At 43.2% G+C, this 22,976-nt stretch overlaps 1 protein-coding gene and 1 non-coding gene across 5 annotated transcripts in view; both read right to left on the reverse strand.

Moving 5' to 3' along the window:
* Positions 1–22,976, reverse strand: part of nhsa (Nance-Horan syndrome a (congenital cataracts and dental anomalies)) — a 70,899-nt gene that overhangs the window by 15,128 nt on the left and 32,795 nt on the right. For 2 of the 4 annotated variants that reach the window (XM_040039801.1, XM_040039800.1), the window contains exon 2: positions 112–264. In XM_040039801.1, the coding sequence (XP_039895735.1) occupies positions 112–264 (153 nt within the window). Of the gene's footprint in view, positions 1–111; positions 14,982–22,976 lie in introns of those variants that run through there. The other 2 variants (XM_040039802.1, XM_040039803.1) reach the window with 2 other exon arrangements.
* On the reverse strand, positions 6,188–6,259 carry trnac-gca. The gene has a single exon. It is a non-coding gene; the product is annotated as a tRNA-Cys (tRNA).

The raw sequence follows: 22,976 nt of genomic DNA on the forward strand, positions 1-22,976 counted from the left end.
TTTAAATGGCAGTAAGGTAAAAGTGAAGCAGTTTATTAACTAGGCATGACAGAGAGCAGCTTTCCCTCCTGCGTTGCAATCTGAGGAGCTGAGTGCTCCTGAGGGCCTCACCTCGGTGCAGGGCCCACAGGCTGGTTTTGGCTTGCCTGTGGAGCTCTTCCACACATTCTGGCCGCGTAGAGGGATGGAAAACGTTCCTCTGCTGATGCCAGGGAGCTTGGTAATGTGCTGTCAGCTTACTCTCCACATCCAGGTTAGATACCGCTGTCAGGGAGAGAGAGATAGGTAAAAATGACAAACCTTTTCTAGTGAAATTCAACAGTGTGGTCACAGACAATCCAGTGTCATCATTTATAAGGCACAAGGGCATCTATATGATCCTAAAACATCTCACTGAAGCACAAATTAAGCCACACCTGTGTGACTAGGTAATAGTTTGAAACATGTTGCTTTACATTGGAAGTTTAGTGAGGAGAAATGGTCACAAAAAGATCTCAATTGAATGAGCCTTCCATTAATAGAGAAAGCTCCAACAATCAGACGACCCTCTATGAGTAATCACTTGGTTTTGCTATTCTGTGGGAAGCAATGTTTTTCCAATCATCTGGAAAAAGCCACTTTAAATCTTAGCATCAGTTTCAAGTTCCTAACTGACTGTAGAGGCACCAGGTGTGAACTTTTGCTGCTGTAGCTCATCTCCTTCAAGCTTTGAGATGCTCTTCTGCATATCTTGTTTTTAACAACTGGTTATTTGAGTTACTATTGCCTTCAGCTTGAAGCAGTCTGGCCATTAATAAGCCACTGTCACCCAGAGAACTAACCAAATTGTTTGCGGAGGATTTAAGAGACACTTCAAAGTCACCGTCCTTCCCCATTCTGATGCTCTGTTTGAATTTCAGCAGGCTGTCTTGACAATGTTTACATGCCTGAATGCATTCATTTGGTGCCACATGATTGGGTGATTAGATACTTGTATTAACAAGCAGGTAAACCTAATGAATTGGCTGGTGGGTCATTAATTAGTTAATTTATTCTGTCACTTTATAGAGACCAGCTTTTCATCATAATTAGCTGATATTTCACTAGTTTATCCAACCTGTTATCTGATAACTTTAACAGTCAGATTTTTATCGTTCATGGATTTCCTTTAAAGGACAATGGCTACTATCAGTCCATTATTTCGTCATGCTTCTTGTAACTCTTATTGAGACATGATGGCTGCATCACGGAAAGGCAGCTTTCATCACGACTGTACTGGACGTTCATTCAGGCATTTTTGTGGTTAAAATGTGTGACGGCCACATTTTCTGAAACAAATGCAACTGATGAGCTTTGCTTTGTGGTGGCTTTGAATGTTATCTCCTTCTACATATGAACACTGAAGGGTTTTTTATTAGTTGGGAGAACAACAGAGTCAGCTTAAAGCCTGAGACTAAAAATCCAGATAATCACATCCAATGTTAGCAGCACAATAGCCTGTTTACTAATGCAATGCTATCACCTGCAGCCAAACAATAGGTATTAATGCAACCTGATAGTGTGACTTTCATCCTCTAAACACTGACCAATACATGGAATAACCCCACTGCTCCCCCTTACATCTCCTCGAGTTACTGCACCGCTTCAAATTACACATAATGCACGGAGGGGCTGCATGAATGGAGAAAGTTTGAGTTCAAAAGGATGAAGTCTGGTCTTTGTGGTTGGACTTATTTGGATGTTGACTGCTTGAAGTATGCACAGGAGTTATTCATACAAGAACAAGATGTCAGAGAGAAACCAGCATGAGTAGATTAAAATAACAGCATAGTTTGGTTGCATGAAATAAGACTCCTTCATTGAAGGCACTGGCGTGAGATAGTATCTCAGACATCTGTAGCGAAATCCAAGTAAAATCCTGAGGATTAACTGCTGAGCTTTTGCTTTGATAGCACACAAAGACAGATCTGTCAGTCTTCTCTTACCTGCCTGACATTTCTGGGCCTGTCCTTGACCAGGCAGCTTTGCCGAATCGCACTCTATCTGACCTCTGTGTCTGATGAGAGGCAGCTCTGGCTCGCAGTTTGCTTTGTGTTGCAGCCAGAAGTTAACTTTAGCCTCGTTCACACAGAAAAGGACACGGTCCAACTCCTGACTGGAGCTACTAAAGGTCAGGAAGACCCAGCGCAGCAGCCCGACACTAAACCTCAGCCTGTGTATCCAACTGCTGCATATGCTAAGTGCTTTTCTAACATCACTATCACTGCTATGAATCCTCTGGCAGGTCCTTTCTAAGAAACACTGCGAAATCCCCAGGAGACGCGACGTGTTTATCAGCTACGCCGACACAACCTGACGTTTTCCAGGGTGATCTAAAAGCCCTCTGCTGTGTGACCTCGCTGAACTAAAAACACGCTCTGTGTTGCGTCTCCTGCACAGCTGGAGAAGCTGGAGGTGAACTCAGCAAAGATTTACACCGGTGTGGAAGCACCGCTTCACTCGAATCTTAATGAAATTGTTTTACGCCCGCCAGATGTTTCCTACCTGCTGCCATATATGACTTTGCATGCGTGTTGTAAATAAACAGCCAGGTTTAAAATATAAAACATGAAACAGTCACCTTTGTTAGCTGTCAATTTTTTTTTAATGCAGGAAAACCCCTGTAGGACCTGGATGGATATATCTGCATTTATTATATTTATTTATTGGACTTGCCACAGATTTAATATCGGTGCAGTAATATATAACCGAGCAAACGCCCACAATATTTCAGACGTGGAGCAGATGATGCGTTTGCCGTGTAAATTATGGTGAAATGAGGAGCCCTCTGACACTGCTTGTCAGCCTCTCCCCTCAGTGCTTCCCCACTGAGCTGTGAACTGTTGGCCTTGCTGTGACACCCTCAGTGTCTCACAACACACTAAAAACCCATTTGACAACAATAGCAGCCACAACTAGGACAAACACTGTGCTCTCATCATCTGACTCCATTCAACCTTCCCCGTTTTTATCGTCCCCCAGCTAAAAAACACATCAGTACTTCCTTTGACCTTGCTCGCTGAAATCTTGGTTAAGTGAGGCTGTGTTTGTGCGCCAGAGCACGAGTTCATTAGAGGCCTTTAAGAGAGGTTTTCATGGACACAGAAGTCCATATGGGCAAAGCTTTTAGTGCTAATTTAGTGGTCAGCTGTTGCCCCCAGTGAGGCCTAAGAAAACACATCAGGCTGCAGCCATCTCATTGACCTCTTGGCAGCTTTCTCTTTGTTTCACATCGGGCTGATTGATTTGCAGCATGGCTATATTGAGCCAAATGAGCCACATGGCCTCCGGTGAGAAGAAGAAGAAGAGAAAAAAATTTTTTTTGAGGAGCATTTCTGTATATTTGCGTCGTTGCTTGTGGCATCTTTCTGTTAACTTTCCTGGCGAGGTGAAATCACACTCTATTATGTGCACTGTGACACTGCCTATCAATCTCATCTCCACCTCTTCATTTGCTGCAGGATCATCCCCCACTGCACTCAGCCCTGCAGGCCAGGAGAAGAGGGGCAATGAAAGCCTGCATGCATCCCCAGACTGCCTCTGCCTTGTAATTTTCTCGGTTTTGGCTCAGACAGGAGCCAAGTCAAAACCGCCTCACACCTACGCTCACACACCTACAATTTGCCAGCGGCCTGGGAGGACAGAGCCGCAGATGTCAGCCATTAGGTCACACGTAGAACTTTAGAAAAACTCTAAATCTGAACTTCTGTACATGCAACAGGCAGACAGATGAGCTTGCACGTTGCTGTTTCAGCTGTGTGTAATTTACGCGAGTGAATCTTTGATTCCTTTTTTTCTTTGGGGTTACTCCCGCTGCAGGACAAGTGTAGTGTGTGGGGAGCGTTTGGGTTTTTAACACGGTTCAAACTAACCGTGAAAAACAAACTCTTCATCATCGCGTCTTACATCTTGTGACAAAGTGTGAAACCGCTGTGGTTGACATGCAGAGCAGGAGCGAAGTGGGAGGTGCATGCAGCTCAATTAAAGCCTCAGTAAATTATACAGTACCTTGGGGTGTGAGGGCGATGCAGCATCCCAGAGCCATGACAATGCACGGTGGTTTAAACTCACTTTAAATCCGTCACCTGAACAGGAACTCCGCGTCCTTCGTGACTGACGGTCCCTCGGCCCTACTGACCTACAGCCCCTCTGGAACATCTGCTCACACTCCACCCCCATGTCCCCATCCCCACCCAGTGCAGGGTACAGATGGCCCAGCCGTGCCCTGACTTGGAGACCACTAATCTGTTTATGGTGTGCTATAGGAGGAGAGGAGTGTTAATCCAAACCGCTGAAACAACACTGACCACTTAACCTACAATGAAGGATTGCGGAGGGTACGGAGGAATGCCGAAGGATGCACGGGACAGTGCATGTCCTGAACTTTTGTGTTAAATATTGCAGTTCATTCTTTAAATAAATAGTTTAGATGCTTTGAACTACTCAAGCACAATACTTTCTAATCAAATTTGTTAGTGAAAGCAAATGCAAAGCATCTAAAACTAGATGCATGGCACTCACCTGAAGAAAAAGTAAACAGACCAAACTGCTGGGAGACTTATCCTTTCATATTTTTTCTGTAATCAAAAATGAAAATGCTCCAACGTAACATCTGCGATTATTAAAGAAAACAACGCTGCTCTCCTGCTGAGTGTCCAGTCAGCTGCTGAAGAAAGTCTCCACTGAGGTCTGATTAGGAAAGCACAAAGAGTAGAGTCCCAGTGCCAGTAGGAAAAAAAACAATAATACCCCTCTCCCCAGTAATCCGCTCTGAGCCCAAATCCACCCAGCTGATGGTGATGTCGCTGCCGCCGCTGCTGACCAGCTGCATCAGGTGGGGCACAAGATTGTTGACATTCAATAAGAAACCAACAGGCTAGCTGAGGGAAGCTTAAGAGTTGCTGAAATGTTGAAATGCTGAAATGTTGCTGATTATAAGAGTGATGAACAGGAGGATTAATGGCAGAAATATAGCATAATATTAACCAATTAAAGAGCCAGCTACTTCTGGCTGCTCTTATTCACAAGAAGTAGCCAATGCAGACAACTCCACATGTTTGCTTTTGCAGGTTTTTCACACTGCTTGCCCTTCCTGATGCAAACATAAAGGGATTTGTGCCTCCTCTTTGGATCAAACCAGGGACCTTTTGCATATTAAGTAAAATGCAGAAACCAGTACACTAAAGGTCTATATAAGAAATGAAATAACCAGTTAGAATAAAAAAAGAGCCTAAAAATACTAGAGAAATTAAAAAAAAAAAACCACCTGTGAAATATTTTGCATCTATATAATCATAAACAAAGCAAAAAAAACGGCGTGTTTTAATAATAGATTAAACTGGCAGTCCATTACTTTTTGACAGTGGGTATTACAGCAGACTCATTTCCAGTTACATATTTGGGGACTATGTAAAATTTTGCTTTCTATTATTAGAATTGTATTTAATCTTTGCATGATTCACAGTTATAATCGATCCATATTATAATCCATCCATATTTATCTTATACTGGGCCCTGGTTCAGCCCTTCGGTTCATCTTCTGTCTGAAATACAGCCCTTTAAGCTTCACAGTGAAGCACCGGCGCTGTTTGGTGGAATGACCATATAAAGATATTCCCTCTCTGACATCACATGGGTCCAACAGTAAAAAAAAGACTATCTGAAACAAGCATTAAGAGCAACCTAACATCATTTGTAGACATGCTCCCAACTGCATAACAGATCTAACGTAATAGCAACGGTATATACCTAATTGCTTGTGAGAGCCAGCCAATCAGAAGAAAGCTGGCTTATACTGTGGCGAGCTAAAACTTTTTTTTCAGGTTGGGGATAAAATATTTAAGATGCATAAGGTTTATTTTTGAAATGTGAATCGGGTGAAGCTACTTTGGAGTTCAAGAATGAAAAAAATAGAGTTGTCCTTCTAAATGATCCTCCATCATTTGGTGTTTTGATGATGGTGGTGGACACTCCCACGGGAGCTCGGTTTGGGTTGAGCTATGGGAACAGCAAAGGCTTAAATATATGATTTGTGTCAGTGTAACAACGAAGCCACCCAGTGAAGCCTCATGCTCTAATGATGGAGGCTTTTTTATGCTGAATAACAAAAGATAAAGGTGAACACTCAATACTGTTTAATTGGTCCAATAGCTTCACATATTTGCAAGCGAGAGAGCATCTGGACTTGAACCAGAGACCTCTTGATCTGCAGTCAAATGCTCTACCACTGAGCTATACCCCCACACCAGGGCTATGTTCTCACTGTAAATGTGACCCAAGCCTTGCCAAATGCCCTGCACAGTATAACAGCCCCACGGTACTGGTGACTCCCCACAGACCCTGGATCCTACATTTCCCATAACTGCACCATGATTGCATCTCTGAAGCCCTTTTTTTTTAAGAGAAAGCTGTTATGCTTTTACTTACTTTCTCTTCACCAAATGTCCAAATAATGAGGCTCACAGGGAATACATACCACGACCTCATTATCTGGAGGTTTGGCTGAGTTTAATATGAGCATCCAACACTGGGACAGTTTATATATGACAGAAAACTTTAAAAAGCATAATAGGTCCACTTTAATATTAAACTCCAAAGACATAAAAGCACTTTGAGGAAATCTATCATGTTTAATCAGTCATAACTGTCCAGAAAAGAAATGGGTATGTGGTTATATTATACATAGCAAAAATTAGCCGAGGGAACCTTATAAATGAAGTTGCACTTACTTTGTAGCTTAACTGAGCACTTTTCAGTACAAGCCTCATTTAAACCAAACACAGCACTTTGTACACATACTCTAAATTGCCTTGGGAGCATTTAGGTTCAATCCCTGGGATTGAACCAGCATCCTTTCAACTAGAAGTCATCACACCAAATATATCCATAAGAAAAGAGCCCTTTGTGCTTTCATGCCCCTGCTTATCCACCTGTTTCACAGTCTTTGTTGTCACTGCTGTAGAAGGTGTCACTTGCTTTTAAAGCAAGGGTAATGTGGTAACTGTCCAACTTAATTGGTGTATTTAGCATGTAACATTTAAGTGGCCCTTGGGATCGTTTCCACTCTGACACTGGACTTGCACAGACTGGTCATAGTTGAGACTAATTCTAGTACAAGTAACTGAAGGTGTTCCCATCTGTCTCTCTTCCTACCACACCTATTCAAACAGGCACTCCCTCAGCTCACCTGGAGCTTTGATGTGGGCTTTGCTTGGAATGCGATGCTGGGAACCAGGAGGTCCACAGGGGGGGTAATGAGCCTTTTTTGCAGCCCGATGCTGCTCTCAGGTGCCTGCAGGTACCACAGCAAACAGCTGCTGAGCAGTAATCAAACTGCTGGTTGACTTCCTAAAGTGCTTTACTGTCCCTCAATATGAGTCAGCTAATTATCCGGCTGAGAAACGAGGAATACGCCCATCAGGATCACGATTCTATTTATAGCCCCATAAAAGTGACATTTCAATCTACCTAATCTGTTCTTTAATGACATCACCACGGCGGGAAAAGCACGGCAGGAGTGTGAAATTATTCCTGATGAATTAAAACGCACTAAAGTCTGCTTGTGTTTCTTGACTTGAGGTCAGCACGCAGGGGTTGGCAGCGCTGCAAGCCCACACACGAAAACCCGTCTGGTGGTGAAATGAAATCACACGTGTACTTTCAGGAGACGCTGCTTTAGATTTTGGACCAGCGCCTGGAGCGCCAAACTGTCTGTCTGCTTGTGTGCCAGGAGGTACAGTGAAGGGTGAAAATGAAGAAAGGGAGGGGGAATCCCATCAGATATCACAGTTTTCCATTGTAAAACGTTAAAACACATGACCTCATGACAAACCTAATGTTCTACTGAAGGCAAATAACAAGGAAAATGCAAGAGCGAAGTGCATAAACACACAGACGACCATACAAGCTTGGAAAGCCCAAAAATATATTCATCAACAGGAAAGAAATTTCAAAACCACAACCCCAAAGCTTCCCTCCTGCGATACAATCCTCAGCAAAGCTATAAAGTTTCTGAAGTTTATCCATACCCTAAACGCACACACGCAGTTTTTAATAACCATGCTGGTTAAGAATTATTTGGAATAATATCTGAAACTCTGTTGCTGCTGAGCCGAAATCTTCCCGAAGATCGACGAAGGCTCAGAGTTGTAGAAGAGGAGCGGTGCGCGATTGTTTCCTCAGCTGCTTTAAATTACCACTACAAAGTCTGTCGGCAGGCTGCGGTGACTTTGAAATACTTTCCATTTTGAACCCTCCACAGCGCTGTACATCGCAGGGTAGGCGTGACGCCAACAAAAAGATCTCCCTCTCTTTCGAGGGAGACGTTTCTGGTGGGGAAAGGAGGAGGATGTGTTGAACGTCTGACGTCCTCAGAAACATTTCCTTTGTAAACTTTTCCAGCTTGTGTAATGTTCACGAGAGTGTGCGGCGTGTTTTACAGCACGGTAATGAGCAGGCAGTTTTGCGAGAGCGTCACTGCACATTTATGCGACGCTGAATCCAGACAAATGAATAAATAGAAAGGGTGACCTGGGCTTTCATATCAACAGCAGATCAAATGGCTAAATGAAATGCGAAGGCAGTTGCTTTTGGGGAGTTGTAGCAACTTGTCGCAACTTTTAGCTCATTACTTTGGTTTTAAAGTCTGCAACTTTAATGCTTTGCTCTCTTTATGGTGTTTTTGCCAGTGTATAACAAACCCAACAGCCCACCGGGTGTGAGTTGACCTCCCGTCAATCCTACTGTTCAATGGGTGTAGGCTAAATCATGCATTGTTCAATCATACTGGAGTTCGAGACCCTTGACGTAGCCTCTGGGTTTGAAAAATAAAGCCATTGCATTCTACTTAGTGGCCAGCAGGGGGTGAGCACAACAAAAACTTCAAATTACATGAAAGTCTATGGAAAAATGACCCTTTGGTTCACTTGATTTATCACCTCATTAAAGACTTTCGTGATTAATTTATGTGATCAACTGTTAGTTTCAAATCTTATTGAATACTACACGATGCTCAGTTTGTAAACAGCGACAGTGATATATATATAATAAAGATGGGCTACGCTTGGTGCAAGCATCAATTTCTTTCTTTTAACTTCTTATTTTCTCACTCTGACACAGTATATATAGATACTGTATTTTTTTTTAATTAACAAAAGAAAGCTTTAGAAGACTTAACTAGAAGAAAATGTTTGCAAATCTACTTATATAAGATTCTAAGCAGAGATTTAAAAGTGTATTAAGAAAAGGTTTTGGATAAATGCAATTCTGAAAGCTAAACCTGCAGTTTTAAACCTCCCTCTTATTCCACTGATCCACCAAAGAGCAAAATAAGTACATCTATCAAAGTGCTACTAAAGAATGACAACATCCAGGGAGAATCCAGCTCTTGCAGCGATGCGGTGCAATCAACCCTTAGTCATGCTGAACAGCTCAAACAGCATGAGTGGGAGTTTCCACTGCACTTCTCAGCTCACTGTAATTAAATCCTGATTTACACTTATCAGGAGCAAAAACAATGATGAAATCATCTGGAATTTACCGTCCGCAGATGTTCTCTCATTAAAATCTTGTAAAAAGCCCAAACCAACTCATTCATATTAGCTCCACTTCGAATCGACTCTCACTCTGTGTTGTGAATATTTCATTACCCTGCCCTCGCCATACAACCTGACCCCCTTGTTTACAGGCGTCCGCTCTTTGACTCACAGCTTCTAAGCGATGAAAAGAAAAGCCTCAGTATAACAAAAACTGAATGAGAGCAACTCCCAGCCAGCAGAGATGGGCGATTCATTTTTCTCTCCTCTACATGCGCACTCAGCGGGGTCGGGAGAGGTCAGAGCCGATGCATTCAGCAGCCTTTTACCTCTTGACCTCTAGACACCTCATTATTATGTCTGCATACAGACTGTGGGGTCAGCTCACATCAGCAAACACTCAAGTAAATCACCAATTTATTGGTCACTTGTTCACAGCCTCGTTGCTGACTATAGATATTCAGTTTTCAGATGCTTAGTGATAAAAACTACCCATTTCTACATTTTTAAACTTAATAGAAAAGCAAAAAAACACTGAAAAGTTACAAATATAAACTATAAAAAAAAGTAATCGAGCAGTTCCTTAATGCACAACATAGGGGAAAATGTGAAAAACACATGTAAGAGAAAAGTAACAGCCTATATTTTTAAGTACACTTAAAATTCCTTCAACCTTTAAATCAGCAAGGAGCTCATTTTACAGCTCTGCCCTCCTGATTTGCTACAGAGGCCTTCGGGAGGCTGCAGCACGCCCTCTCATATCACATCATTTAACGGTCTTTGAGGTCACAGCTGACTCCTATTGGGCTGTAATGGCCCTCCCGCTGAGCTTGGCATGGGTTCCTGCTTTCCCTACACCTTTGAAGTACTCACACACTCAGACTCAGCAGAGGAGGAAGGGGCGTTCCTGGGCTGGTCCCAGCTGAAAAGGCTCTCTGGGTTTCCGTAGCCTCCAGGTCCACCTGGCCTATTAGTCTCACAAATTAAAACATTCGCCCTTTGACCTCCTGCTTTTGTTCCGTCTCAGGAGCACCCAGAGAAAGGCCAACTTTTTTGGAAGAGATTTAAAGAACAAAAAGAAAAACTCGTTCCCATCTTTACTGGAAGTAAAGGTAGTGCTAACCACAAGGAAGAGGATAATGAAAGCCCCTGAAGTCAGAACAAGCAGAAGAAGTAACCCGAGCAGCCTCGGCACGATCAGCTCTGTCAACATGAACCAGAAGGCTTACGGGAAAACGGTTGCATTCAAAAAGGTGAAACAAAAGTGTTTTTTCCTCTGTGGTCGGACAGGACGAGCGAGGAAGGAGCGAGTTTACCTTTCCACATGCACAAAGCCAAGAAAAACAAGACGGGAACGAGAGATTAACCTGTCAACAGGCTGCATTTATGCTGCGCACATTATGTAATTTCAATACAACTCCACATGCATGACAAAGCAACATTAGACATGGGAGGATGTGTTTAATTGAATCGTTCCTTTGAATATTTAAACGTGCGTTACAAAATGTGTCCTGGCAGGGCCCGCTTAGGAAGGAGGCAGCTCACACCTTACAAATGGCTTGGACCAGACCACTACGCCAGCAGTCTATCACAAGGTTGACACTCCACCAGAAATTCAGATTCAGAAGACTTTATTCATCCTCGAGGGGAAATTGAGAGACTGACCTCGCCGACCATACATACAATACACAAACATCACATTGGGGAGACAGGTCAGGCTAGGTAGCACTGGCCGGTCGACCACACGAGCAGCGACCCGGAACCGAACAATGGAAAATACACAACATCAGGAAAGACAAGGAGAAAAAAGAACTCCCCCCAGAATGAGCTCCAACAGGGAGATCACTTGGAGAACAGAAAAAAAACGAGGTGACCGCGCTAATGCGTTGACGCCGTGCTGCCCCGCGCACAGGGCGATCCGCAGTAACTCGCTAACGGAGATTTGCCGCATTAATGCAGTTATGGCGTTAACGTCCTTTCAATGAGATTGACGCTGACAGCACTAATATTAAGTAAACTTGTTGAAGTACCCAACCCTCCAACTCCGTCCCTCAGCAGTGGATAGAGTATGAGAGGAACTAGCATGCCCACAATCTTTGCATCGTCCTGTCTTATAGGTACCAACCAGGTCTGCCAGCCCCAGAATCCACAGTCAGTCCCCAATGAGACCATCATCAGGCCTAACTTGCTGTTTCACGATCAATAAAAGCTGTTTAATCACATTTGGAGATGTGGTTCCTGCTAGTAAATGAGGAAAAAACAGTAAATTGAAACATTTTGTTTTGCTTCTTTAGGACTTTTTATCAATTTTCATTTCTTGAGGGATTGATGGCCTGCCGTGCAAAGGCAAACACAGTGCCGTGTCAGTCATAATAGCATGTGTGTTAAGAGTAAATAACTCTTTCTCTTGTCATAAAACAGAAAACTTGCAGAGTCCTGTCTGCACGCTGCCGCCTGCCTGACCTTATGTGTCTCGTATAACTGTTTCACGGTCGCACTGGCCTATATCTGCGTTCTGCTTTGACTGAAAGGCTGCACACTGCTTAGTGTTTAAATTTTAAACAAAAACCAGCTCCTGGCGACAGAAGCGCATCCAGTGTGTTGCACAGCTGCTCATTTATCAGCTCAGTGTATGACAAGCTGAGGGGTCAGAGGGTAGGAGCCTACATGGCACTACAGTTTCAGGTCACAGGCGGAGCTGCAGAGGTTACGGAAACACTCGAGCGATTACAAACTTACATCCGTGTGTAATGTGTGTGTTCGGTATCAGTGAGGGCAACAACCTCACACAGTTGGAGAGTCGCTTTGTAACCTGGCACTAAAGGTACACAGGAATATGCAGACTGTTATGTAAGTGTCTGAATAGCTTAATCGCAGAAGGTTTTCACCACAGTTTCCTGTGTAAACACTGAGCTGTGTGAGCCTCAGACTGTGGTTTCACCAGTTTACTGGCATCACTCGCCGCTCACATGGAGCACAATAAGTAGAACAGACAGAGTGTGAAGGGAGCGCAGCACATCGAGGGGAAAATAGGAAACCCTGAAAGCAGACATGGAGCAAGGTGTGGTTTGGAAAAGGGATGACGAGGGCAGATTTGGCGCTGGACGATCGCAGTGGAAACCTCTGTTTAACAGACAGGTCAGACTGGGTTCAGCTTTGTAGGAGAGTGACCTGCGGGGGTCTCAGGGAAAGTCATCAAGAGGGAGCGGCATTAGGCTGAGCTGGGCTGACCCTCACACATTTCTGTCTGCTGGGGATCAAATCAGAGAGAGAATACATCGGCGGCCCGGCTGGTCCAAGACAAACCAGTCGCTGGCAGGATGGATGGATATGCACAGAGCAAACCCAGCAGGCCTTAGAGGGAAAACAATGGAGCACCAAATCCTGGCGGCTCCCAGCACCACACCCAGAAAGCCCCCAAACCCACAAGCTTCACCAGGAGGTGGAACTATTTAGAGAGAAATAGCACTGCTAATACAACACAGTGTTTCCCACACACAGACTTTCCTCTATGGTCCTGGGTTTTGTGTAGTTTTGGGCCATGTTTTGATTTAATTGTCATGCTGTTCTCGTGTTTTTCATGTTCACTTTTTCCTTGTGTCTTTAGCCTCCCTTTGTCTTTCTCTCCTTGTTTCATTCCGCTTTCTTTCTTGTTTCCACCTCCTGTTTTATTTAAGTAATATATTTCCTCAGTGTACCTTTCCTCTGGGTCTTCACCTCCTGTCTTTCTTCCTTTCTCTGAAGGCCTAATTGTCTTCAGTTAGGAGTGCATGCCTCCATTGTTTAAATTCCTGATATGAATCAGCCAGTGCAAGTGCACTTTTTATTTATTTTTGGTCTTCTCTGCAGATAGCCACACACTTTGGCGTTTTTTAAACTTGTACACCTGCAGTCCAAGATTGCAGAGTTGTGTCAACGCACTTTGCATGCAGCTTATTATTGCTTTTATTTGTTCTCTCAAAAAATCATCATCTTTTTGTTTTTTTTCCCAATCCAACATAGGGTTGCTGTTGGCCGGAGCCCATCCCACTTGTTGCAGGGTGGGAGCTTTGCCAGGCTGCCAGTCCATGCCACCAGTCCATGCCACGGCTACCACATAGAGTCAGAAAACCTTTCACGATCGCAATCACAGCTACAGCCAAGTTACCCTTACAGGGAGAACATGCAGTCCCCACACAGAAAGGCTCCACCAGGCCAGTGAGTTCAAACTCAGGACCTTCTTGCGACAGATCTAACCACACCACCACTGTACAGTCTGCATTCATCATAAACTGTGTATTGCTTTTAATTTAGTAGGAAAGCTTGGGCACAAAGTCCTTCTAAGAGCAAGTCGCTCAAGAGTGGGTGAATGTGGATGGATGTGGTGGGTACCCCTTCCTCATTTCTTTCCTTTGTTCATTTAGATAATTGTTTCAGTTATTTGTCCTGCTACATGTTATATTTCAAACAAACATAGTTTTTTTGCACTTTTTTGTATATTCCCAAACGCCTTTCCCAATTCCAATTCCGTTTCAGTGATCTCCCTCTGGGAATCTTCTGACATTTGTGAGTCCTTAAATTGATGCTGTGATTATTATTCCTAGAGATTCAGAGGAGTTTGTTTGGTTACAACATAGCTAAATGCCCAGTAATGGCTCAGTGCAGACGCTAACAATATTAGAGATACAGTCAACCAAAGTAAAACCTTTAATTAAATACATCTTTACTTAACTTTAACGAGCAGAAAGATAAGTTGAAATGCTCCCTGCTTCAGCTGTTCAATACATTTATTTGAATGCTTTGTCTGCTCCTTATAAAGTGTCTTTAACCGTCACAAATCCAATCCAATCACATTCACTTCACCGAGAAACATTTTCTCCAGACCAGCGTGTCGCCCACTCGGAGCCGCACCCTGACTCTCCCAGGACACACTGGGATTATACCACATGTATCTCTCTATTGTCGGCCAACACAAATATTCAAACGTACACTGATGATTCTGTAAAGCAGTGCCCAGCTGTAGGAGTGTGTGTGCATAAGATTTCCACTGAAACAGAGCGTGCGTGTTTACTCATTAACACAGCGGTACGGAAAGCATCAATGAGCTGGAGTGGAAATCACAGCTGGGCTGTCAGCGCCACACTGACACCTCATACTAACTCGTGCCAGAAGGTTTCAGAAAGGATGCCATTGTGTGTATTATTTTAAGCTTTGCGTCTCCATGGAAATGGGCACATGTGCACGGACACGGGTGCGGTCTCTCACAGCTCATCGTACCTCAGCTGTGGAAAGGAAAGTACAGCCCTGCAGTGAACCCTGAGTCCTCTGCAGATGTGTGTATGCGCAGCAGTGGGAAATATTAACTATCAAACATACAAGAATAAATTATTTGTTTGGAATTTACAGGCCCAGATGGGTTCCAGATGTATGTCAAGTGTTAGGGGTACTTACCTATTCGTCAACGGGAGAATAAAGGCAGAAAGTCGGGGGGCACATGAAAAAGAAAGAAAGAAAACACATTAATAGTTGATTGCAGCAGGATATTAGAAGAACACATCTTGTTATAATTGAAACTATTTATTCAGCTCAGATGAATCTCTAGAGGTGCACTACTGTAGTAGCAGGGTTGTTTTTCATTACATCGGGAACAATCCTGCTTTGCTTCTCCTGAGAAAATCTTATCATCCCGAACAGGAACCAAACATCTTCACCTCCCTCTAATCTCTACATGCGTGCTCCCCGGAGGCTTTCTCTTTTGCAGAACTTTACAGATGCCAGACCTGCCGGGCTACGGCTCACGCGTCGGCAGCCTGGCTCTGAATGCTGCCCTGTCCTGAGGGACTTTCCTGAGAAAAATAAAGAAGTGGTCCCGGGTAAAGGCTAGAAAAGAAAGTAGGCCTGACTCTTGAATAGCCTGCTGCCCCCGGAGGGCTCGTTCATGTAAGTGCCTCGTGAATGGCAGGCCGTAGGAACAGATGCCAGGAAGCCTTGAAATCCTGGCGGTCGCTGGTTATTATGCTTCGTGGGACATGCGCCATCAAGCTGAAAGAGCAAATATTATTTGGGGCTAAAAAGGAGGAGATAAAGAGCAGCCATGCCCTGTAGAGTTGCTTTTATTTGGTCCGGGCTTTTTGTCTTTTCTCTTATAATTCCTGCATGCTGTTAAGTCTTTTCTAAGGACATATGTCTCTTGTAGCTCTTACGCCCTAACTTCTACTGACCTGCAATCAGCAGCATTTTGGTAATGATGGGTCCCGTTGTTATGACATGATGTAAAATTAGTGGGTGCAACTGAACACATGGCACCCGTGACACACTCTGTTGGGTGTGTGGTGACAGTTTTACGCAAGTCAGAGTTCTCGAGAATACCAGCTACTGCGTTTGTTTTCCCCCTCAGACACATGGATACATCTCCAGCAGAAACAGGAGTATACAGCATGGGTGTGTCCAGCAGGCTGGAAAAGTACGTCAAACTGGTTCCAACTTAACGTCCCCATACATACTTCTTAGTTTCATGTTGGCCATGTGGGTGCAAAATGTTTGCATCAAGCAGTTAAGTTTTTTAAGCCACTCAGATCTCCAGAGATTTATCAAAAATAATGGAGGTGTTGCAACTTGTTCTGTTCTTTTAAAACAGAGAAAAACAAAAAGACTGATCTAAAAGGCGATAGCTACATATCTGTGTGTGCGCTTACTTCAATGACATAAGAAAACAGGCAGCTTACCAAACCAAACATTATGAAATCGGCAGATATAATTCAAAAGGTGCTTTATACAACTTGCAAGCTGCTCACCTGACAAAATCGAGAGGAAATTAAATACAGAGCGCTTGTATGCACACATCAATCACGGTGCCACATGGTGAAATCCCCAGAAAACTGCTTTACACTGATTTTCTGCTGTGGATAAATTAGCCTAGCATCTTTCATCTGTACAGTCCTGTGGAAGCTAAAGTACAACCTGTGATTCGATAGGTAGTAGCAGCATGACTTTTTCACCATCTCACATCACTGTGGGGGAATTCTGTCCCACTCTTCTTTACGACATTGCTGAGGTTTGTTGGGGAATTTGTTTATGCGCAACTCTCTTAAAGTCCTGACACAGCATTTCATTCAGGTTGAGGTCTGGACTTTAACCGAGCCATTGCAACACCTTGATTCTTTACTTTTTCAGCCATTCTGTTGGTGCTTTTGCCAAATAATGTTTTTATGTTAGCCATGTCAGCCATAAAAGTAGCTTTAGTAATTCGTTTTCACTCTTAAATCACTTTATGTATAAAATTAGATTGCTTAAGGTAAAATTCCCGCATTTCCCTGGTAGATAGAAAATAAACCAATCTGACAAATGTTTATTTATATAGTTTCTGAACATAGTATGTCGTCTGGAGGCTGTTTTAATTCCCCAGCTCAAGTTTCTGGCTTCCAGTTTGGTTTGAGTGGCTGCATGTATGAGACCACCAGCACACAACAGAGGTGAAAAAGAGAAAAAATGAACTTCATCCAGTCAAATGTTAAATGGTGTTGAAATTCTGCCAGATGACTTTTCTCAACAGACGACAGTGAAACTGATTCCAGTAAAAGAAGCAGACCACAGGACAAGTGCGACCAAAGGTCGAGATCAAACCAACCTGCTTCTATAATGTCACACTCAAAACTGCAAAGTCTGCACTGATGCTGAAGTGTACACCAACAGTTTCCAGCAACGAGACAGAAATCCAAACTAAAAGCGAGCTGCGAAGCAGAGAGTATTCAGCAAAGATAATAAATGACCCTGAGCGAGGCCAAGCTGTTATCGCTGATTGTGGAGTCTCTCAGGCCTCCCAGTGGAAACACTTCAGCGTATTTCCTGTAATTTTACGCAGGTTCTCTGCTTGATCAAAACACACAAGCAAAACAAAAAAGAAAAACGAGCTCATTTCAGGAAGAGTTGAGCACAATCATAACAAGCAAGTTGGACTCTTTCCCCTAAAGCACATGTGGGAGCTGCAGCCAAGCAATAAAAACATACAAGCCCTTAAATCTGCTCTACATCGCTTTGGAGTTCACAACCCTTGGAGAGCAAATCGGGGCTGAAAAACACGACAACTTCTTGCTCTATGCCGCTGTTATCGATGCTCCAGACCCCGAGAGTTTTCTGACTGAGAGACGGGGAGGAGTGCCCACTCCAGCTGAACAAACAGCTCGTGCAGCGTATAGCAGTTTAGGTGTGTCTGTCAGAAAGGCAGATATGTGTGAGGATTTGACTGTCAGCATTTCAGCATACCAGCACTACTGATGACACACAGATATGACACAGGAACACAGACAAACACACTTTACATGCAGGACAGCTGTAATTTAGGACACCGAGGTGGCGATGTAGAGAGCCATCGTGATTATAGGCAGCTTACAAATGGGGATCTCAGCCTCAGCTGATGTTTGAGCCTCCATACTATCAGAGTCAGCCATGAGCATTGTCATAAAAAACATCAATAATACATGAACATCACAGCAATTATACACTTTTCTTTTTTTTTCTTTTTCTTTTTAAAAAAAGGCCAAATATTAATATGTAGGCCTCAGTTAAGTAAGAGTAAATTGTGCATTCGGGTTATTATAAGGCATTATAGATAGAGTCTATATGTTAGTCGGATATAGCCACCTTAGAAGCTTGTAGGTTCACTTTTTGTTCAGTGGATTTTAGTTTTGTTGTCTTTTTGTTGTTGTTTTTTTATTTTAATGTGGGAGTCTATGGAGATTTACTTACTTCTTGAGACAAGCCTCAAGTGGCTAAAAGAGGAACTGCAACTTTTGGCACTTTAAGAGGTGACTGCTTGGTTTTTATGGCAGCCCGTTTCCGCCACAAAAAAGTATCCATAACTCGAAATTTCGAGTTATTCTCTCAAAATTTTGACTTATTAACCTAAACTTTTAGAAAACTAACTCGAAATTTCGAGTTAGCGCTGCCAATCAGTAATCTGCGTGAATTACATCATTTCCTTGTTACCCGGAAGCTGAAGCCCTCAGCTGCAAATGTTACAGCTAAGCTACCAATATTACAGCCAGTCATGAATGCACAAATTGCTGAGTATTTTCAGTGTGGCTTCACAAATGATGAAATTGTGTGTTATTAGCTGAATCACATGGCGTTACTATCGGCAAAGTACTCTCGAAAGCGCCAATTTGTTGTGATCCAGTTTTGAGTCCGCATTCCTCTGCGCCATATCCTTCCAGATAACAAGAAAATGACATCATTCACGTAGATTACTGATTGGCAGCGCTAACTTGAAATTTCGAGAAAGATAGCTAGAAATTTTGAGTTATGGATACTTTTTTTTTGTGTGGCCGAAACGGGCTTCCATAGGTTTTTAATCTTTTCTGATAACAGCAAAGCTCTGAGAGTCTCTAATTATTCACACATGTACAATAAAAACGTAAACTGATTCCAGTAAAAAGTATATTCAGGTGAATTTAGTCATTTGATCCTTCTTTCTAAGAAGCGAGCCATCAACTATTAAAGCTGGATATAATCAGGAAAGAAAATGAAACTGGCTTATAAATAACTTGGGTCCTGGTGATTAATGGCTGATGCTGGGTTTATGGTGCTAAATACGTCTCGTATGTATCCGTGGAGGGTGCAGAGCCATAAATACAACACTGTTGACTGCCATCAAATTTACAAATCGCATCAGAAGGGAAGCTGGTGTCACCGAGCACCCAACACTCAACTGCAGTTACATTTTCAGCTGTAGGGGCTTTTATTAAACTGCTGAGGCAGCGGCTTTGGCTTCATTAACGCCCTCGGCATCTAACAGTGATGCTGTCAGTCTGGACTGTCATAAAGAGAAACTGAATCCTCCCACAAGCAACTGGGTATCCGTTTAACACGGCCCCTGGCTGCCCCGCCTGCCTAAATATCAGAAGTCAGTCGGCAGCCTGAGATTCAAGCCCTTCCAGAGCACTGAGCAGCTGCATTGTATTTTATAGAGAGCATATATAGAGTTTCCTGAGGTGGTTATTCCCATAGGTGTAGTATTGCAGTTCAGCTGGAGTTTCATGTTTCTGAGCCTTTTGTTTACAATTCTGAGACGAGCTCCATCAAATCCAATCTTTTTTATGACGGTCACATGATGGCATGGTCAGGACTGCATTGCACTTTTCACACTTTCACTATCAATTGGTGAGTAGCTTTGGGGAGTAGTGTTTGCAGACAGGTGACCGTGGCGAGCTGGTAGTGGCCAAAGCAATCATAAGGACGTTAACAATCCAGTGCTGAATGCCTCTTTGCATTCAAATGTCAAGCCTGCCAGTAACCACTCACCAACCATTGGTATATAAATAGGTGACTGTTACCTGATCTAAGCCTGGACTGTTTGCCAGTAACCTGGTAAATATTGAGAGGTTAAAAAACACATATCGCCCAGTGCAGCTTCAAAGCCAGTATAGGACCAGTTACACTAAAGAAGAACTGAGAAAATTAGGTTTTTTAATGAATTATTCAACACAGGGAACAGCTGCAGATTAGAACAGATGATCTGCAAGAGAACAAGTGACAGGGATGAAGTAAAGTGGGAGGAAAAAGACAAGTTTGCCTCTTATGTAAGCGAACAAATCACCGCGAAGAGGCCGTTTTCTAAAAGAAAAGATCCAGTTTAATTGGATGGCTTCATGTCAAAAGGCCCAATAAAGAAAAGAGAAAACATGTGTCTCTTCACGTGTGCATGGAAGGTGTATGTAGTGAGCGGTGGAAGCCGATCTGAGTGAGAAAGGGGCTTAAAGTGGTTCCTCTCTGCACGACAGTCCATGCACGATCCTTCATGCACAGAAAAGGGAGCGGGCAGGAACGGATTTGTGGATGCACACATCAAAGGTTGGTCGAACAGCTCCTGTTTATGTTTCATATTTCTTTTATCTCCCGATCAGCTGCTCCCTCTCCCTCCATGATCCTGGTATTTTTTTTAACATTAAATCATATATTATATCACGGTACGTTTTCACATGAGCCGGGACTTGAGGGACTCTCCCAGGAGTACTGCCCGTGCTTTTCCGTAATACAGGCATTAGGGAAAAACTAGGCATAGGGGGCCAATAAAAGGGAAAAGAAGGCATCAAGAAAAGGCAGAGTAGTAGAAGGATCAGCAGGGAGAAAGGAATTTCATTACTTTCTCCAACTTCTTAAGTCTTATCTTTGTGCTCAGAGAAAGTCTGTTGGAGCGCTCTAACTTTTTGCGGCTAACTGTGTTGCGGAATTTCACACGTTAGCCCAAATGTGTAAACTACCACGTAAACCACAGCACATTTACATCTCTCAGCCACATGGCATTCTGTTGACAAACAGCTGAATTCTCGTAAAACACACGCTCCGTTATAATGAATCCCTCGGCTGGGCAGAGCTTGCACCACACAGCAGCGGCCCAACCGCAGATCTCTGCACTACATGGCCTCGCTGAGAGGAGGCCATGTCACAATATTAAGATATTTTCAGTTTCAACATTGTTCAAGATGTTGAGCCGTAAGAGACGGGCAGTTTTGTAAACAATGACGCGGGCCGCAAGGCAGCAAATGGTCTCTCCGAGGTGGGGATGAGCCAAGTTTATTCGACAAGTGGGCTGCGGTTCAGACTGAAGTGATGCAAACCCAGATGGTTCTGCTTTGTACACACTAGTACACATCCGGGCAGGCAAACAAAGATCTGACCCCTCCCCATTGATTTCTTTGATCACAGACTATTCCAGTGGTTACTTGAATGGAGAAAACAGTGGGATCGCGCTGTGGCCCGGAACAAACACTTTGTCCTGTTGCTCTAACATCCTTTAATGCAAACTCACACGTCAACACTTTTCTGCATCATTTTATTGTTGCAGTGATGAAAGCCTCAACGTGCCATTTTCATGCAGGATCGTAATCCATATTAGATCATAAAAACTCATAAATTCTGCAGCTTAGCAGCATTAAAACTGCACTTTTCCCCTCATCCGAGCTAACATCATTACATATCAAATGTTTCCACGTCCAACACAGAAGAAACACATTACTACTGTTTAAGGCCTGAGGATAACCACATAGGAAAATAGTTGTTTAAGGTCTGGAAAAATCCAAAGTACTTGCTTCCTCTAATATTGCCCTCGCTAAAGTACGAGCTGCTTCATGTTTTGTTTAGAAAGCAAAGACTGACGGTTTGAATCGTGCTGACAAGACTTTTAAGAACAAAGTCTTTGAAATGAACACGACCCTAAATTCATAAACAAGGTTCCTGCACCATTAAAAAAAAATCTAAATCAGACCTTTTTAAGGTCTCACTAAATAAAGATGCCAAAATGATATTTTATACATAAATAAGCTATAACCATCAGAGCATTAACCCAAACAACAAGGGTTTTTATTCTTTACCATAAATGACATTAAACTGCATAAATTGCAACTGAAATTTTGCTTCTTTTCAATCAATTCATCAATTCTGGAAATTGGATTGGATCTTATGTAGGGCTTTTTTTACTGGACCTAAGGCCCTGCATACAATGCAAATGCATCAGAAAGCATCTTGCCTGAGTACACTTTAAGATAGGGGCTAAATCAGCCAGAGACCCAACCAACTTTCCAATTAGCAAATGACCTTCTCTACCTCCCCAGTTACGATCACCCCCGAGAACCAGGTTCTATTAAAGCTCCCCGGCTAATACAACACGTGTGTTTGTGTGCCTGAGTAAAAAATTGTATCATCACATACGGTTTCACCTTTCTCCTGCAGCTTTATTCTGATGTAGTTATGATAAAGATCGCAGCTTACACCCGGACTGTGTGTCAGATATTGTTTCATTTTTTGCTTATGAGTTTTAACTTAGCACGAAGTGAAAAATATGTAAACAAAAAGTGTGCAGGAAGTTCAGCTCATGACTTCAATGAGACGTGACGCATGGAGGCACGGTCCCCTGATCAGAGCAGGGTTTGCCACAGAATTCGATTCTGTTTGTGGCAGCAGGGGGAAAGAGCGAGTGCGTGCAAAAGGACGCACATCCACATTTCTTTAAAAAGTAATTAAATAACACAATATATTCCTTACGAGAGTAAATAACAGAGCAAAAAATCAGCTGCATCTTCAGTGAGACTCTCATCTTGCAAACAGAAGCTTCCATCTTTTGAAGCCTTTATTTTGAACAGGAAGGCTTCCAGTAAATATCCCAAGGCAGACTTGAACCCAGGCCTTTGCATAGCCTTTTAAGCATATGGTCACCTTTACAATTCAGTGAATTACTGAGGTTTCTCAGCTGACAGTGTGTGCACATTGCTTGAGAGCTATCCAGCGTATTGGTTGTGATCCTGCCTACTGCTGGGTGAAATCGGTTGCAAAGAAGGTGCTGCAGTCTCTGTGAATTCCCTATAGCAGCAAAGAAACCGGCTCACGGTTGGCTCCAGGTTCTGGTTAGAGCAGACCTTCAGCTTGTAGCTCATCTCCAGAGAAGAATAGGAG

Source organism: Simochromis diagramma, unplaced genomic scaffold (genome assembly GCF_900408965.1).
Source record: "Simochromis diagramma unplaced genomic scaffold, fSimDia1.1 OVJJ01000026.1, whole genome shotgun sequence".
NCBI lineage: Eukaryota > Metazoa > Chordata > Actinopteri > Cichliformes > Cichlidae > Simochromis > Simochromis diagramma.